Source organism: Panicum hallii, chromosome 7 (assembly GCF_002211085.1).
Source record: "Panicum hallii strain FIL2 chromosome 7, PHallii_v3.1, whole genome shotgun sequence".
NCBI classification, from domain to species: domain Eukaryota; kingdom Viridiplantae; phylum Streptophyta; class Magnoliopsida; order Poales; family Poaceae; genus Panicum; species Panicum hallii.
The window spans coordinates 38839275-38858658 of NC_038048.1; the positions used below are offsets into that span (position 1 = coordinate 38839275).

Genomic DNA, 19384 nt, shown 5'->3' on the forward strand with positions numbered 1-19384 from the left:
CAACCCTACGCCACTGCACCGCCCCGGATTGGAGCCGCCGCCGCCCGAGCCTCTGCACCACCGCGGCACTACCCCGACGCCTCGATCCCCGGCCCCCCCCACTGCCGTTGCAGTACCCCGGAGTGGTAAGGCTTCCGCCGTGCCCTTTTCCCCCTTCCCCTCTCCCTCCGCGTAGGCGTGTTCCCTAGACCCAGTGACCCGAGCCGCCTCCGCCGCGGGGAGCCTCATCCCGAGCTCCAATCCTCCACCAAGACCGCTCAGATGGGTTCGCCATCGCTCCCTCTCTCTCCCCGGCGTGGTCCCGATCGCCCAGAACCCCGGAGCACCCAGATGCGCTGCAAGCCGGCGAGGCGCCGCCGCGGGGACGAGCTCCGGCGAGCCATCGCCGCCACCTGCGTCCCCGATTTCCCCCGACCGTCGGATCAACAGCCAGCGTCCCTGATTAGATCGAGCTGAGGGTGGTCCAGAACCGTAGGATCGCGATCTGGCGGCCGAGCGTTCCCCGTACCGGTTCGCCCCTCGTTTTAAACCCCAGCCGCCCGATTTAGATCCTGTGGACCGCGTGAAGGTAAACCCTAGATCTCCCTTGAGCCGTCCGATCCAGATCCAAGGGTCACGGTGCGCGCGTACCCCTTCGCTTTAAGGATCTAATCCCAGCCGCACAGATCAGATCCGAGGGCCCAAAATAGATCTTACCGCTTCAGCCGCTCCTTTTGCTAAAGAGTCCCTGCCTTTTTGGGGAATCAACCCGCCGTCCACCCGTGAGTCAAAAATAATTACGGATAGGTCCTATTTTATGCGTTTAGGCCCCTGGCTTCTCTGGAAATCTAACCCGCAGTCCAGTCAAGGGTTTTTTAGTGAGTTAGCCCCTGAGTCTAGGCTTTAATTATGTTTTAGTCCTCGGTTTTTGTCCAGAAGCCCCTGGAAGTCCTGTTTTTCTTACAAATAGGTCCCTGGATCCTGTTTTAAGCGTAGTTTTCACGTTTTAGCTCCGTTTTAGGTGTTCTTTATATCCACGCGATCGTTGTAACGCGTAGATTAGTTCTAGGCTAGTTTCATGTGCTGTTTCCATGTAATGTTGTACTGTTTTCTTATGTTTTGCTATCGTTTGTGCATGTGTGTATGTGTGGACTATGTTTGACGATCGTGAGTAGACGCGGAGCCTTTGGAGCAGTACCAGGAGCAGCCGTCTTCCGAGCAGTTTGAGCAGCAGCCGGGAGAGTACGAGGAAGGCAAGTATAGCATGAACCTCCTATCACTTTTAAATACAATTTCATACTGCATTTTAATACTGTATACCTATAAGGACTTCCTAGCCACTTTTATATCCTTGTATATATCCTTTGGGTTGCATTTTGGTTAGTTGTGCTAGGTTGCTGCGCTATAACAAATCTTGGTCCTTTTTAATTAATTTGATTAATGGTCTTATGCAACTTAATTCTGGAGCCGACCCTCTGTGCTGTGTGCTTGAGTGGTTTGTGCGTCCTTAAAAGATGTTTTTGCTAGAAACATGGTTTAGGGGGCCAGCACGGTGCTTAGTGCTTGGTTGGCCACTCTCCATAAGGACCGGTTCATAGAGCGACAACCTGGGACAACCGCGCTACCACAAGACTGGAATGGGACGGTCTTGACTTATTAATTAGGTCATTTTGGTTCGGGAGTAACTTACCTGCGTGGGCAAGAGGGGTGGTAAGCTTCAATGGTCCCTGCTCCTCCGGCTTGGTCTGTGCTGTGTGTCTTGTACCCCCGGAGGTGGGCCCCATCGTCGCTGATCCAGAATCCTTAGCGGTTACACCTTACCAACGTGTCCTTTGTAACGGTCTCGTAGTGTGCTTGCTAGCCATCTCACCTAAGGAAGTGTGATGAACAACTAGCGTAGCTCACGACTTGTGGGTAAAGTTGTGCAACCTCTCGAGAGTGTGAAACTGATATATCAGCTGTGCTCACAGTCATGAGCGGCCCAGATCCTCCGTCTGATTAGTGGGGTTATTAACCTTTGACGAGGGCGATTCCCCGGGTGGTTTTGGTTGGAGGGTTCTCAGTAGTTCTTAATTAATATTGATTAATTTATTATGCAAATGGGGTTTATGGTAATTCATCCACTTGTAGTAATTAGTTTTAATAAAATTTGCCAAGACTAAAAGCTAATGCAGTTGAGTCAGCTAACCTTAGAGTCTCATGCTCGTGTTATACTTGTTGAGTACGAGTTTGTACTCACACTTGTCTCCCTGCTCTTCTGTTCTATTTCGGCTATCTTCGACTGCTGCTCAGTGACCGGCAACGTGGAGGACTACGTCAGCGGCTTCGACGACTTCTAGGCGTTTGTCTCCCAGTCGACGTCCCTGTGGCGCCCAGCTCTTCATGTATCTCTTTTACGCTTCCGCAACTCTTGAACCGATTCTTGATTCGGTTGTAATAAAATAATTCATTTATGATTCATTTACGATTTATATTAATGTTACTCGTGACATGTGTTGTGATATCTTGATAATCTGTTGTATATATGCGTGACTTGATCCTGGCGCATATATGATTGCTCGATTTATGTTCTTATAAATCGGGTGTGACAGATTGGTATCAGAGCCATGTTGACTGTAGGACGAAGCCTAGGTAGAATTGGTCGAGTTTAGGACTTCTGTTCCCTTGCTTGCCTCCGCAAATCCTCAGCCATCGTTTTCCTGCTTCTATTCCTTGAGCCTTATGCCCTAGATTGGTCATCTCCCCCGTCTTTTCTGAGAAGTAGCTTGAGTTTTTCCGTAGACGTTGGCCTGAGTCGCCTAATCTTATGAGTTATAAGTTTAAGAGTCCCGATAAAAATACGCTAGAACGAGTGTGTTGGTCGAGTAGTGTGGAAAACTCGACTAATTTGTGAATATTGAATGTTTGTTATTGTGCAAATGTTTGATTTGGATTTTTGGTTGATTGCATAGGCTAGTAGTTAAACGTGTTCATGCAAACCGACCTAACCCCACTTGAACTAAACAAAAAAAAAAATTTGAGTTAGAACGTTGGGGGTAAAACCTATATTCCTTTCTTTCTGTCATATCCTTCCGAAGTTTCGTTTCCGCAGCTGTACGATATCTTATTCTCATGAATTTCGTTTGTTGCAATCAGATGGTGAACACCAGGCGCACCGGTTCCGGTTCTGACCAGCAGGAGCAGAACGACCAGGGTACCGGTCAGCCGCTGCCGATGCCGCCACCACTGACCCCGGAGCAGTTCTTCCAGCTCCAGATGCAGATGATGGCTACCCTGAACAACACCGTTCAGGCTCTGCAGCAGATCCACGCTCAGCCACCGCCTCCTCCGCCGCCTCAGCCCCGTGACAGGCGTGCGGATTTCCTGAGAGGACACCCGCCGACCTTCTCTCACGCCACGGACCCACTCCAGGCGGACGACTGGCTTCGTTCGGTGGAGCGCCAGTTGGTTGTTGCGCAGTGCGACGACCGGGAGCGAGTTCTGTACGCAGCAGGGCAGCTGCGAGGCTCCGCTCTTGACTGGTGGGAGTCCTACCCAGCTCGGGATCGTGACGCTCTCACGTGGGACCAGTTCCGTGAGCGTTTCAGGAACCACCATATTCCTGAGGGCATCATGAAGATGAAGCAGAAGGAGTTCCGTGCTCTTAAGCAGGTAAAAACTTAACGGAAATTCCCTACCAAATTCTTTTGAGCTTGATCTACCCTTGATTTCTTTCGTAGACCTGACCAATTGAACGATTTCTATCCTTGTTATCTGTGTTCGTTATTTCAGGGATCTATGACGGTGACGGAGTATCGTGACCGTTTCCTTCAGCTTGCCCGCTACGCCCCTGCTGATGTCGCTCGTGATAGCGATAAGCAGGAGTACTTCAAGGAGGGACTGGATGATCACATCCAGTATGCGCTGCTGAACCACCGCTTCGACAACTTCAACCAGCTGGTTGATGCGGCTCTCAACACCGAGCGCAAGCGCCGGGAGATTGAGGATAAGAAGAGGAAGATGGCTCCATCCTCTTCGGGCAGCAACACCCGTCCCCGCTACCAGTACCCTCCACAGCAGCAGCAGCAGAGGCCGCCCCAGCAGTACCAGCAGCGGCAGCAGTTTCCGCCTCGACCTCAGCAGCAGCAGCAGGCGGGACAGGGCCAGAGGCTTCCGGCGCCTCCGGCTCCACCAGCTCAGAGGCAGGGAGCGCCCACTCCTCCTCCTGGGCAGCAGGCTCCGGCACTTCCTCGAGTGTGCTTCCACTGCGGCGAGCCAGGGCACTACGCCAACGTCTGCCCCCGGAAGGCGCAAGCAGGACAGCAGGGGCGTGCAGCACCGCCCAAGGCCCCAGCTCAGGGCAGGGTGAACCACGTGACGGCCGAGTCAGCGGCCGAGGCTCCCAACGTGGTTATTGGTACGTTCATGGTTAATGCCCATCCCGCTACAGTGCTTTTTGATACTGGTGCTACACATTCTTTCATCACCCAGTCTTTTGTTGAGCATCACGGTATTCCTACTAGCACATTAAAGAGGTGCATGTTAGTATCTTCACCGGGAGGGCAGTTGAGGTCTCATGTCTTCTGTCCCAGAGTCAGTGTGGCTATAAGGGGGGTAGATTTCAGTGCGAATCTGATGGTGCTCGACTCCAAGGCATCGATGTGATCCTTGGGATGGAGACTCTTGCTAAATGGGGAGTCCGGATAGATTGTGCTCAGAGGACGGTTCTTCTGTCAGCCCCGGATGGTCAGGAGGTTACTGTTGGAGCTACGGAGCCTTCTGGATTTCTTCATCAGATGGAGGCTAGACCCACGGATGGTATTCGCGTGGTGTCGGAATTCCCGGATGTCTTTCCGGATGATTTGCCAGGTATGCCGCCTGATCGCGACATTGAGTTTTCTATTGATCTCTTGCCTGGCACAGCTCCTATTGCTAAGAGGCCCTATCGTATGGCTCCTGTCGAGCATGAGGAGGTTAAGAAGACTGTCGACGAGTTGCTAGCTAAGGGTTATATACGTCGCAGTTTCTCTCCTTGGGCTTTTCCTGTGTTGCTTGTAGAGAAGAAGGATGGTGCGAAGAGAATGTGCGTCGATTATCGGGATCTGAATGCAGTCACTATCAAGAACAAGCATCCATTGCCCCGTATTGAGGATCTCTTTGATCAGCTTCAGGGTGCTTGTGTATTCTCGAAGATTGATCTGCGTTCGGGTTATCATCAGCTGAAGATTCGTCCTGAGGATATTCAGAAGACGGCATTCACCTGCAAGTATGGGTTATACGAGTATACGGTCATGTCCTTCGGCTTGACTAATGCTCCGGCTTTCTTCATGCATCTGATGAACAAGGTTTTCATGGATTATCTGGACACCTTTGTGGTGATATTCATTGATGATATCCTGATATATTCCAAGTCAGAAGTGGAGCATGAGAAGCATCTGAGGCTTGTGTTGCAGAGGCTCAGAGAGCACCAGCTGTATGCCAAGCTCAGCAAATGCGAGTTCTGGATTGACGAGGTTCCGTTCCTCGGTCATGTTATCTCCAAGGGAGGTATTGCTGTGGACCCCGGAAAGGTGAAGGATGTGCTTAACTGGGTTGTACCGCAGACGGTGAAGGAAGTCCGCTCTTTTCTGGGCTTAGCAGGTTATTATCGGAGGTTCATCGAGAATTTCTCCAAGATTGCGAAGCCTTTGACTTCCTTGCTGGAGAAGGATGTGGGTTTCTCTTGGACTGATGAGCGTCAGAGTGCCTTTGAGGAGCTGAAGAAGAGGTTGACTACGGCGCCAGTCCTTACTCTGCCAGACCAGAGCAAGAGGTTCACAGTGTATTGTGATGCTTCGAGAGATGGTCTTGGTTGTGTTCTGATGCAGGAAGGCAGAGTGATAGCTTATGCCTCGCGGCAGTTACGCCGGCACGAGCTGAATTATCCCACTCATGATCTGGAGTTAGCCGCAGTTGTGCATGCTCTGAAGATATGGAGGCATTACTTGTTTGGGCAGAGGTGTGATATTTACACCGATCACAAGAGCCTCAAGTATATTTTCACTCAGAGTGAGCTGAATATGCGGCAGAGAAGATGGCTAGAGTTGGTCAAGGATTATGACCTGGAGATTCACTATCATCCGGGCAAGGCTAATGTTGTGGCAGATGCTCTGAGCAGGAGGAGCTATGTTAACATGGCCGTGGCTTTTCAGATGCCTCAGGAGTTATGCGAGGAGTTTGAGCAGTTGAGTCTGGGTTTCTTGCATCACACCTCGGGTACATCGTTCGAGGCGGAACCACTCTAGAGGCAGAGATCAGGCAGCATCAGAGGGAAGATCAGAAGCTGCAGGAGATTCGTGAGTTGCTCAAGATTGGCAAGGCCCCTCACTTCAGAGAGGACGATCAGGGTACCTTGTGGTACAAGGGTCGTATATGTGTGCCGGATGTAGCAGATCTCAGGAAGTTGATTCTGAGTGAGGCTCATGATACAGCATATTCTATCCATCCAGGCAGCACGAAGATGTATTACGACCTGAAGGAACGATTCTGGTGGTCTGGAATGAAGCGTTCCGTTGCGGAGTACGTGGCTATTTGTGACACTTGTCAGCGTGTCAAGGCAGAGCATCAGAGGCCAGCAGGTTATTGCAGCCGTTGAAGATTCCAGAGTGGAAATGGGAGGAGATCACTATGGACTTCATTGTTGGCTTGCCTCGTACTCAGAAAGGGTACAACTCCATATGGGTAGTAGTGGACCGGTTGACGAAGGTGGCTCATTTCATTCCGGTGAACACTACTTACTCCGGTGCTAGACTTGCAGAGTTGTACATCTCCAGGATTGTCTGTCTGCATGGTGTTCCTAAGAAGATTATATCTGATCGAGGATCTCAGTTCACTTCAAGGTTCTGGGAGCAGTTGCATGATTCGTTGGATACGAAGCTGCGCTTCAGTACGGCTTATCATCCCCAGACCGATGGACAGACAGAGAGAACCAACCAAGTGTTGGAGGATATGCTTCGAGCCTGCGCTATTCAGTATGGTACCAGCTGGGATAAATGCCTGCCGTATGCTGAGTTTTCTTATAACAACAGTTATCAGGCCAGTCTGAAGAAGTCCCCATTCGAGGCTCTGTATGGTCGGAAATGCAGGACTCCGTTGTATTGGGATCAGATTGGTGAGAAGCAGGTATTCGGTCCGGATATTGTTGAGGAGGCCGAACAGTTGGTACAGCAGGTGCGAGAGAATCTGAGGGTCGCTCAGACTCGTCAGAAGAGTTATGCGGATGTGCGTCGTCGAGATTTGACCTTCGCAGTGGGTGATCATGTATATCTGAAGGTCTCGCCGATGAGAGGAATCCGCAGGTTTAATGTACGAGGGAAGCTAGCTCCTCGGTACATTGGTCCGTTCAAGGTGCTGGAACGGAAAGGTGAGGTGGCATATCGTCTGGAGTTGCCACTCAATCTCTCAGGAGTGCATGATGTGTTTCACGTATCACAGCTGAAGAAGTGCTTGAGAGTGCCAGAAGAGCAAGCTCCGATAGAAGGGTTGGATGTGCAGGAGGATCTGACCTATGTTGAGCATCCGGTAAAGATTCTGGAGACATCTGAGAGAGTTACTAGAAACAAGAAGGTCAAGATGTGCCGTGTTCAGTGGAGTCATCACACGGAGGATGAGGCTACTTGGGAGCGAGAAGATGAGCTGAGGAAGACGTATCCCGATCTCTTTGCTAGCTAGCCTATCCGAATCTCGGGACGAGATTCCGGTAAGGGGGGTAGGTTGTAACACCCTAAGGTATTTTTCCCTAATTTTGATGAATTTATTTGGGCTTAAATAAATTTTCCATGCTTTTCCTTAATTTTATCGCATTTAACGTATTTTATAACACAGGAAATAAAATTTATCATAGATCAACTTGATTGTGCATTCATGCTGGTGCATTATTTTAATTGTGTTGGGTTTGAATTCAAACTTAATTGAATTCAAATGGCATGGTTTGAATGTGTGAGTGTAGGAAAAATAGGAAAAGAAGGGAAAAAATAGCCAGCCCAACCCTCCCTTGGCCCAGCCCAGCTCTCCACTCCCTTCTCCCTCTCCCCCTCGGGCTCTTTCCTGTCCCTCTCACCCGCGTGGGCCAAGCCCGAGCCCATCTACCAGCCGAGCTCCCCTTTCCCCCTTTCCCTTCTCTCTCGCTCAGACAGGCCGGCCCAGGAGCGCCCCTCCTCTTTCTTTCTCTGCCACCGGGCCCCGCGTGTCATCCCCCTCCTCCCTCTCTCCCTTCCCTTCCCCTGTTTTGCCCCGGCGCCAACCACCCCGAACCCGCCGGCGATATTCCCCCTCTGGACCGCACGCCGAGGCCCGACTCAGCCCTTAGAGGCCCCGCGACCCCCCACCTACCCGTGCCCTAATCCGCCGCCGCCTCCAACCCTACGCCACTGCACCGCCCCGGATTGGAGCCGCCGCCGCCCGAGCCTCTGCACCACCGCGGCACTACCCCGACGCCTCGATCCCCGGCCCCCCCCCCCATGCCGTTGCAGTACCCCGGAGTGGTAAGGCTTCCGCCGTGCCTTTTCCCCCTTCCCTCTCCTCCGCTAGGCGTGTTCCCTAGACCCAGTGACCCGAGCCGCCTCCGCCGGGGGAGCCTCATCCCGAGCTCCAATCCTCCACCAAGACCGCTCAGATGGGTTCGCCATCGTCCCTCTCTTCCCCGGCGTGGTCCCGATCGCCCAGAACCCCGGGAGCACCCAGATGCGCTGCAAGCCGGCGAGGCGCCGCCGCGGGGACGAGCTCCGGCGAGCCATCGCCGCCACCTGCGTCCCCGATTTCCCCCGACCGTCGGATCAACAGCCAGCGTCCCTGATTAGATCGAGCTGAGGGTGGTCCAGACCGTAGGATCGCGATCTGGCGCGGCGTTCCCCGTACCGGTTCGCCCCTCGTTTTAACCCCAGCCGCCGATTTAGATCCTGTGGACCGCGTGAAGGTAAACCCTAGATCTCCCTTGAGCCGTCCGATCCAGATCCAAGGTCACGGTGGCGCGTACCCCTTCGCTTTAGGATCTATCCCAGCCGCACAGATCAGATCCGAGGGCCCCAAATAATCTTACCGCTTCAGCCGCTCCTTTTGCTAAGAGTCCCTGCTTTTTGGGGAATCAACCCGCCGTCCACCCGTGAGTCAAAAATAATTACGGATAGGTCCTATTTTATGCGTTTAGGCCCCTGGCTTCTCTGGAAATCTAACCCGCAGTCCAGTCAAGGGTTTTTTAGTGAGTTAGCCCCTGAGTCTAGGCTTTAATTATGTTTTAGTCCTCGGTTTTTGTCCAGAAGCCCCTGGAAGTCCTGTTTTTCTTACAAATAGGTCCCTGGATCCTGTTTTAAGCGTAGTTTTCACGTTTTAGCTCCGTTTTAGGTGTTCTTTATATCCACGCGATCGTTGTAACGCGTAGATTAGTTCTAGGCTAGTTTCATGTGCTGTTTCCATGTAATGTTGTACTGTTTTCTTATGTTTTGCTATCGTTTGTGCATGTGTGTATGTGTGGACTATGTTTGACGATCGTGAGTAGACGCGGAGCCTTTGGAGCAGTACCAGGAGCAGCCGTCTTCCGAGCAGTTTGAGCAGCAGCCGGGAGAGTACGAGGAAGGCAAGTATAGCATGAACCTCCTATCACTTTTAAATACAATTTCATACTGCATTTTAATATTGTATACCTATAAGGACTTCCTAGCCACTTTTATATCCTTGTATATATCCTTTGGGTTGCATTTTGGTTAGTTGTGCTAGGTTGCTGCGCTATAACAAATCTTGGTCCTTTTTAATTAATTTGATTAATGGTCTTATGCAACTTAATTCTGGAGCCGACCCTCTGTGCTGTGTGCTTGAGTGGTTTGTGCGTCCTTAAAAGATGTTTTTGCTAGAAACATGGTTTAGGGGGCCAGCACGGTGCTTAGTGCTTGGTTGGCCACTCTCCATAAGGACCGGTTCATAGAGCGACAACCTGGGACAACCGCGCTACCACAAGACTGGAATGGGACGGTCTTGACTTATTAATTAGGTCATTTTGGTTCGGGAGTAACTTACCTGCGTGGGCAAGAGGGGTGGTAAGCTTCAATGGTCCCTGCTCCTCCGGCTTGGTCTGTGCTGTGTGTCTTGTACCCCCGGAGGTGGGCCCCATCGTCGCTGATCCAGAATCCTTAGCGGTTACACCTTACCAACGTGTCCTTTGTAACGGTCTCGTAGTGTGCTTGCTAGCCATCTCACCTAAGGAAGTGTGATGAACAACTAGCGTAGCTCACGACTTGTGGGTAAAGTTGTGCAACCTCTCGAGAGTGTGAAACTGATATATCAGCTGTGCTCACAGTCATGAGCGGCCCAGATCCTCCGTCTGATTAGTGGGGTTATCAACCTTTGACGAGGGCGATTCCCCGGGTGGTTTTGGTTGGAGGGTTCTCAGTAGTTCTTAATTAATATTGATTAATTTATTATGCAAATGGGGTTTATGGTAATTCATCCACTTGTAGTAATTAGTTTTAATAAAATTTGCCAAGACTAAAAGCTAATGCAGTTGAGTCAGCTAACCTTAGAGCCTCATGCTCGTGTTATACTTGTTGAGTACGAGTTTGTACTCACACTTGTCTCCCTGCTCTTCTGTTCTATTTCGGCTATCTTCGACTGCTGCTCAGTGACCGGCAACGTGGAGGACTACGTCAGCGGCTTCGACGACTTCTAGGCGTTTGTCTCCCAGTCGACGTCCCTGTGGCGCCCAGCTCTTCATGTATCTCTTTTACGCTTCCGCAACTCTTGAACCGATTCTTGATTCGGTTGTAATAAAATAATTCATTTATGATTCATTTACGATTTATATTAATGTTACTCGTGACATGTGTTGTGATATCTTGATAATCTGTTGTATATATGCGTGACTTGATCCTGGCGCATATATGATTGCTCGATTTATGTTCTTATAAATCGGGTGTGACAAACTTGATGAACTGACCGGGAAGAAAAGAGCCGAGGACGCATCAAAAAACATAACTGCACAGGATGAAGCAGAGGCTTTGTGCTCTTTGCCAACAGATACTGCACGTACTCGCAGAAGATCTGGGTCAGCGGTGAAAAAATTTTCTGAATGGATTGAGAATGAACCTAAGGAGAAGTGGGCGTTACTTTATGATACCGATGGTGCAAGGTACGGTATAATGACCACCAACTTCGCCGAAGTTTACAATTGGGTGCTGCGAGGTGTTCGTGGGCTTCCACTGGTTGCAATTGTTGAATTCATTGTCCGCGGGTGTACCGATTACTTTCGGGAGCGGTTCACTAAAAATCAGATATTCATGCGAGATCCAGACAGAAATTTTGGATTCAAGGTAACAGAATATATGACTAAGAAGGCAGAAAGCGCCCGGCTACACCATGTACGGCAATGTGGAACACAGGAGCTCAAGTTTGAGGTATCTCCTAAAGATAGGGCGTGACATGGCATGAGACGTCAAACTCCTGTAAAGGAGTGCATTCTCAAGTTCGATGGAACTTGTTGTTGCTCATGCATGAGGCCCAAGTTGCTGCACTTACCTTGTTCTCATGTAATGGCTGCTTGTGCGGATATTGGACATCCTGTCGATATATATGTTTCACATTACTTCAGAAAGGAGACAATTGCTAGCACCTGGCAGTATGAGATCTATGGGTTCCGTTTGGTTGGATCGTTCACTGAGACAGCGAATCCTGTTATCTATATTCCAGACCCAAGATCATCACGGGTTAAGAGAGGACGCCGTCAGTCACGGCGTATTCGTAATGATATGGATGAGTCAGAGCTCCGTCCGAGGATACAATGCTGCAGTGCATGTAATCAGATTGGACACACGTATAAACGTTGTCCAACCAATGATGCTGGCCCCAGTTGTGCTGAAGCTGGCCCTACAGGTGATGCTACAGATGGAAGACCTCCGGTTGCATCAAGAAGTGGGAGACGTCGCCGATCGAGTGCTAGTACGTCATCAGGCATCATTTAGTTGTAATTTTATTTAAACGTTGTTTGCTCATATGTAATATTTGCTGCGTTGAGATTCTATCAGACCTAGATACGTATTTGTAATATTTGCCGCATTGACTGAAGACACAATATTTGGATTCATGTATTTGTAATATTTGTAATGTTTATTATCATATTATTTTATTTTAAATGGCTTCATGTATTGTACTATCGTAATATTTAGATTCTACGTTGCAAACGTTATCGTTTAACTATCTTCGTACGAGTTTTAGATACCGTAATCTTCCTTGGAAAATTGAATTAAAATTTTATGTGCATACATAAGAGTATGGCGAATGAATCTTATATTTGAAAAAATTCTGAATTTCAAATAGTTTCTGAAACAAATAATCTAAGAAAAAATATAATAAAAATGGACCAGGAGCATAAGATTATAGGTTTTAGAACTTTATAGGTTTTAGAACTTTGACTATATATTAGATATTAAATAATATCACATTAGAGAATAACAATAGATTTTAATTATAAAAGGGTTATAATTAGGTTTAGTTAACATTTCAAATTTGAAAAATTCAAGACAAAAGAAGTTAAATTTACATCAAATTTGAGTTTAAAACTTTGCACAAAGGTACCTAGAGTTTATAGAATAGTCATACCAAACTTCATAAACAACAAACCATGAAATCCTAAAGTTAAGCATAAACTTTCCTTAATCTTAGTTTTAAAATAGGGGTAAAAGTATTTTGTTTCAAACTAAACTCCATTAACAAAAGTTATAGAGTTTGAAATCTAGTTTCTAACAAAACTAGTTTTGCTATTTTTGGATTTTTATGTGAATTGTTACGAATTTTGGAAGCCAGAAAACACACACACATAAAATAACAATGCACCAGGAGGCATCCCGCCCAGTGGCCGGGCGGGAGGCCTGCTTCAGGGACCTCTTCGTGAATAAAAAAAGTTTTCTTATTCGCGAAGAGGTCCCTGGAAATTTTTTTTGAGCATCCCGCCCTATGGTTGGGCGGGAGGCTCCTTTCCGCCCTCCCAGCGGGCGGGAGGCACCCATTTTCCTAAATTTATCCAACTGGCACCCCTTTTTCGAATTTTGTTTTTTTTTATCCCCTTTTTAAAAAAAACTCGCTGGTCGTATTTGCGAGGCCTGTGTAGGGGACGGTTGGGAAGGCTTCACCTCTTCGAAGCCGGTGAAGCGAAAAAAAATAGCTTCATTCGATTTTTAGTTTATTTTTACTCTGGTTTATAAAATAGTTTCACACTACATTATCTTATTTTGTGTTATCTTATTTTGCGTAAAATTGGTGAAACTAAAGGTTGAAGCCATCAGCTTCCAAAAAAAAAGGCTGAAGCCGGAAAAATCCCTCCCAAACGGATCCTTGTACCAACACACATACTGCTTCGTCAATAAAAAATGGTGCGTGGAATGCATGCGTACTATTCCATTTATGAACCACACTCAGGAATGGACCCAGTGGTGCGATGCCTTGGCCCATCACCGGTGCGGTCCTCCATCACAAACGAGTGGAGTGCAAGGTACGCACGCAGCAATGCCATGCGAATGAATCATCAGATCGACGTCGGACAAAGCCTTCAGACATCGTTCTCCAGCGGCGGCGCCCCCTGTCCCCCTCCGCGGGGCGTGACGAGGCGGAATAATAGCCGCAAGCCGGGTCCCAGGGGCACATGGATCGGACGAACCGCGCGCTCGTGCTCCTGCTTTTCCTTCTATCATTTCAGCTGTCCGCGAGGTCTCAATATGATCGCGTACCCGGCTCCAGGTTGTGGAACCCTGGTGTACTTGGCACTTTGGCAGCTCAATTAAAGATCTGAAGTACTACTACTGGCGATAACACGACGGTTCAGATGTTGAGTCAGGTCTCACCTCAAAGCCAAGTACTCGTACGCTTGTTCAGATTCGGTTCTGACGCCGATGCCGTATTCCAACACCCCCCAGTCTTGATCCCGGAAATAAATTTTAGTACATATCGCATCGAATAGTTGTATATCAATTAGAATATTAAATATAGATTAATTATAAAACTAATTATATAAATGGAGGCTAATTCGCGAGACAAACCTATTAAACCTCATTAGTCCATAATTTGATAATGTTATGTTATAATAAATATGTGCTAATAACGAATTAATTAGGTTTAATAGATTCCTCTTGTGAATTAGTCTACATTTATGCAGTTAGTTTTATAGCTAGTTTATATTTAGTTCCTCTAATTAGCATTTAAATATTTAATGTGATCTGAACATCACTCCAGATCAACCGATGAGCAGGAGCCGGGCTTTGGCCATTGCTGGAGCACGTATATCCGGCGTTGCAAGTTGCAACATGTGGAGCCTCTGCTGACCATCTGTTTCTCTGCTCGGCGACGGATACAAGAATGCTCGTCCCTGTCACGAACAGGGTGAGATCATTTCGTCAGGCATGACAGGTAGAGGTAGCAATTGCGATGCCACGGCAGCGACGAGCATCCTTTTCGTGCGCGCTTTACGCCAGGGGTTGGCCCGGGTGAGCTGGCTCCGTCCTGTGTCTTCCGTTCCAAGCAGAGCCGTCCCAGGATAAGAAAATGGTAAGCTTATGGACACTGTTAAAATGTGAAATTTGTTTTGAACCACTAAAAAACTATCTTTTCCACAACATACTGTAAATATGCGGTAATTAGCTGTAGGACACCACACCCACTATTATACTCGTTTTTAATAGGAAGCCACGTGAAACGACGATTATATTCCTGCTCTATATCTTTTTCTGGATCCAGAACCCGCCCGACGCTCCCCTCCCGAAATCCATCCGAGGCCACCGGCGGCCGTCCCTCTCCTAGGTCCAGTGTTCCCCGGCGATGCCCCCGGTCCTGCTCCCGCCTACGCCCGTCTGCACCCGGGGGCGGCGCCCAGACCCGGCCGCACGGGGCGCACGGGGACGCCGCCAAACGGGGCGCGCATGGTGGCGCCGAGCGCCGCGCGGGTCTGCGCCGAGGGGTCGAGCCCCCTGCTGGTAGGCTGGCGATATGCTACCGAAGATGGAGATGCAGATGGAGCCTCCACAATCCTTGAGCGAGATTTTCCCCGAGAACCACCCTGATTTTTCATGGTTCCTGATGATGTGAAGGGGTAAGGATATACTTGTCTTTTATAAATGTGTTGATACCTATTTGAGGAGGATATATTATTATAAGAGTTATAATGTCCAACAACAAATTAACATCGAATTGTGGTGTGTTGTGGCAAAGATTTTTTTTTAGTGACTCGTGGCAAAAGCCACCTTTTTAAATGTCCAGCCGCCAATTTTGCCTAAAAAATTCGGGCTGGATAGATAAATCATAATTTGATATATCCAGACAAAGTACTGGCACTACCAAATCCTGAAAAGGCAAAAGCTCACCCACCCGCTTCGTCTCCACCTGTGCGGCTTGGTTTCCCCGGCTCCAGCTGCAGGGGGCGCTCACTGATGGATGGTGACGCAGTGGAATCCGCAGTTGTTGATACTGGCCAGTATACTGTTGTAGAGCAGAGAAGAAACCATGTAGCTATAGAATTAATGGTTTTGATCTGAACTCGTTTCAAGTTCGAAACCTGACATGCATACTGAAAGATAGATGAGTAGATCGTCTTGAACAACATTATGCGCGAGATAATGAGCAACCATTGAACAAGACAGCGAAGATTGTCGTTAGCACGTCAGTGGTTTGAAAACGCAGGCCTAGCTGCAGAGAGGGGCTCACATGAACCGACATCTTTCAGAGCGGAATCCGTATGTGATGACTGATGATTTCGACACAACATCTGACACTTGCTACAACGAGCAAGCAAATTCAGTGCAGACGAATATTCATCTATTTTTTGTGTTACAAAGTTTAGGAACAGCCTCAACCATTTCTCTAAGATCAAAAGTTACAATGTGCTCAGTTTAGTAACTTTTGATCTTAGTGAGAACCGTTCTGAGTATTTCTTCACTCTGTTAATTGCGCACTTGCACTTGCAAGTTGCAGGACGAAGGGTACAGTACAGATCAAGTCACAAGTACACAGCAAACACGCAGACGCCGTAGTCCACCGGCGGTCAGATGATCGGCGGCGGCGGCGTCTCCCAGACGTCGAACACGTTCTCCTCGTTGTGCAGGGCGAAGAGCCGGTCGCCGCCGATGGAGAAGTCGCAGATGGCGCCGCCGTGGCTCCGCCGGAGCGTCGACGTCAGCACGTACTCGGGCCCGCTGAACACGGAGATGCTGTCGTTCATCGACGAGAAGAGCTGCCCGCCGTGCGTGGCGAGCTTCGGGTAGCAGCTCTCCTCGCCGGGCACCTTCCGGTTCATCAGCTTGCTGCGGGAGCTCCAACGCAAGCCGCCGGCGCCGCTCCGGAGGTCCAGGAACCCGAGGTCGTCGTACTGGTTGATCACGCAGACGGAGCGCTCGTCCTCCATGGCAATGGCGTGGAGCACGCGCTTGTCGTCGAGCGACGCGGCCGCGCCGGCCTCGGACCAGGACCAGGCCACGTTCTTGGCCCGGAAGTCCAGCAGGCCGATGAAACAGTTGTCGGCCTTGGGGAACAGCGTGGCCACCATCAGCGCGTTGGTGGCGTCCAGCCACTGGAGCTTGTCCGCGTCGCCCAGGGCGCAGCCGGGGGGCTCGTAGAAGAAGTCGGCCTGCTCGCCGGTGGCGCGGTCCCAGACGCCGATGCCGTACTCGTTGAGCCGGCCCTTGCAGCTGGCGAAGAGGCTCGAGTCCTGGTCGAACGCCAGGGCGCCGGCGGTGAAGGACTTGACCTGCCTGTCGTGCGCGACGCGGAAGCGGTGCCGGAGCTCGCCGGAGACGGCGGAGAACGCGGCCATGCCGCCGTCGCACTTGCCGAGCCGCTCGCGGGCCGCGATCAGGAGCGTGCCGGCGTCGAGGTATGCCGCGTCGTTGACCTGCGAGTGGTCGAGCGAGACCGGGCGGCGCTCGTCGAGCATCCAGTTGTACACGCGCACAGCGCCGCCGTGCGCGACGCAGCACCCGCCGTCGGGCGCGGCGCGGATGGCCGTCCCGTCCCCGGGGGCGCGCCCGGGCACGGACGCGGCGAGGCGGAGGCGGTCCCCGTCGAAGGCGCCCCACCGCGCGGCGCGGACGTGGTCGAGGAGGCCGTAGTAGAGCGCCTCGCGGTAGAGCAGCTTCTCCGGGAGGTGCGGCGGCACGTGGAGGCTGCCCGTGCGGAGCAGGTCGAGCAGCACCGCGAAGCACGCCGGGTTGCGGTCGATGAAGTACTCGGCCACCCCGCCGCCGCCCGAGGAGGAGACGTTCCAGGAGGAGTCGAGCAGCGCGCCGAGCATGGAGTCGCGGCCGGCGTTGGCGAGGGTGGTGGTGGTCGTCTCGAACACCTGCCCGCCCACGTTGAACCGCACGCGCCCGCCGCCCGCCATCTCCGGCGCTTGCGAAAGGACCGGCCTTTACACCGTCCCAGCTTGGCGCGGCATCCGGCTTCCAATCTCCGATCGATTCGGCGCCGATAACTGGAGGATTCCGCGACGAATCCGGTGGGGATCGAATTGCCTGGCTGCCTCCTCTGCTGCGCTGTTCGGGAGGCGGCGGATTGGCCCAATCACTACTACCCGCGTCTGTACGAGGTCGCGGGCAAGCGAGTAGGTTGGATGATCGCTGCCTCGGCCTAGATTTATGGCGTAAGTGCGTAACGGCAGCGCGGAGGCGGGGGCGGGGGCGAGGGGAGAGAGGAGACGGAGGACGGGAGGAGGCGGCCGGTGGGGACGGGCAGGTAGCAGGCGAAGGTGGTGGTGGGGCGGTGTCGCTTTGACGTGAAGACGGCGCTTGATTGGGAGGACTAGTCCCCGGCCGCCACCGCAACGGCTGGGGTCGGGGTCGGGTTTCTAGCTGTTTTCCCCATTTGGGGACCAGCGTAATGCCTAGAGACAAAAAAAATCAGCGCCTAAATTTCGGTGACGCTTTGTAATCTTGCTGCCCAGTCAACGACCCTCCCGAGGGACAAGGAGGGCGCGGAGCTCGTCAGGTCGTCATGGCGGATTAGAGTCCGCCACGTTTGACGTGGTGGAAGGCAGGACGGATACACTATCGCTCGGCCGGCCGGTTAGCTGCAACCGTGCAACCGCCCGAACGTGGCCGACCGACTGACGGGCACGCAAACTCACACACAGGAAGTACAGGACTGACTTCAGTTCACGTCCCCAGCATCGCACTCGCACACACCGCCGTCGGCCTCCGGCCGGAAGTCAGCCTGCCCTCTCCAATCATCGGCGCCGGCCGAATATCCCGGCCTCGTTTCGCGCAGCATTTTCTAGTCCGGCAGCTGACCTGAACACCGTGTCCCGTGCCCGTGTCTCTGCCTCCTTTTCCACCTCCCTGCTCGGCCGCTCCTGCGCGGGGTAGGGCTTGCCGGTCGGGGGTTCGTGGATGGCGACGGTGCGGCGGCCGTACCGGCGCGTTGGTCCTGTTCTGCGCGGTTGTTGGGCTGGGGCCTCGTTGCTGCGGATCCCAGGCTCGGAGACTCCCGGTGGCCGGTGCGACTGCATTCCGGCAGGAATGGCGGGCGCGGAGGGCGGTTATAGAAAGGTGCTGATGACGATGGCACGGCGCCACTCTTTTTCAGGATACTTCGGTGGATCCGTGATGCAATTGGCAATGGACAGCTCGCCATTGTCAGGGGGCCACGGCCTTACCCAGAAACCGGGCATGGCCGGACCAACCTTGTGAAAGAACAGCGTACGACTACAGAGCAGCAGTAGTACACAGGCTCTTTTTTGTTTTGTTTTGCGACACGGACACGCGTGCGATGCAGTTCATGAAAAAAAAAACTTTAACTAGCATACATTAAACCTTAAATTTGGACTTTATTTCCTACAAACACAAAAATGAGTCCATTATGTCATTAGAGCATCAAAACGATATTACTTTGCCTAGTAATCTTGTACAGAAGAATCTTCGAGTGGAATGCACTAAGGGCCTTAAACTCTTCATGTATTCTAGCCCAGGTCCATAAATTTCTTAGATGGTCCATTCTAGGTCCAAATATAAACTCAGATTCTCAATAGAGCTAACCACTTAAAATGCTTAGTGGATTCGATCATTAGATTCTCACTTTAAAAGTTTAAATAAACCGAACTCAAAATCCGAGAAACTTAAAAGACCAAAGCATAATTTACTTTAAAAGTTTAAATATTATAATTAAATTTGACTTAGAACAAACCCACGTTGACTTATATTCAAATGAAACCACGTTTCCAATAGTTTAGTTTTTAGAGTTGGCGATCAACTCCATGCCCGATCCATCTTGGTGTGATGTGCATCCGTCCACGTTAGACGTGGGAACCCCTCTCATGGGCCACGTCAGATGTCCTCGCTCAGAGATAGGCCCAATTTCTCAGAGAGGCCCAGAATCATCACAGACGCAGGCCGCGGCCCGGCTGCAACTTCGTTCCCCGCCGGCAACGCTT

The 19384-nt window shown here is 50.9% G+C and overlaps 1 protein-coding gene across 1 annotated transcript; it reads right to left on the reverse strand.

Moving 5' to 3' along the window:
- Positions 1 to 15731: 15731 nt before the first annotated feature.
- LOC112899984 (BTB/POZ domain-containing protein At2g24240-like) lies at positions 15732 to 17489 on the reverse strand. Its single transcript, XM_025968673.1, has one exon. It carries the CDS (start codon positions 17339 to 17341, stop codon positions 16007 to 16009), a length of 1335 nt encoding a protein of 444 aa, XP_025824458.1. The 5' UTR covers positions 17342 to 17489; the 3' UTR covers positions 15732 to 16006.
- Between the last annotated feature and the right edge of the window lie 1895 nt (positions 17490 to 19384).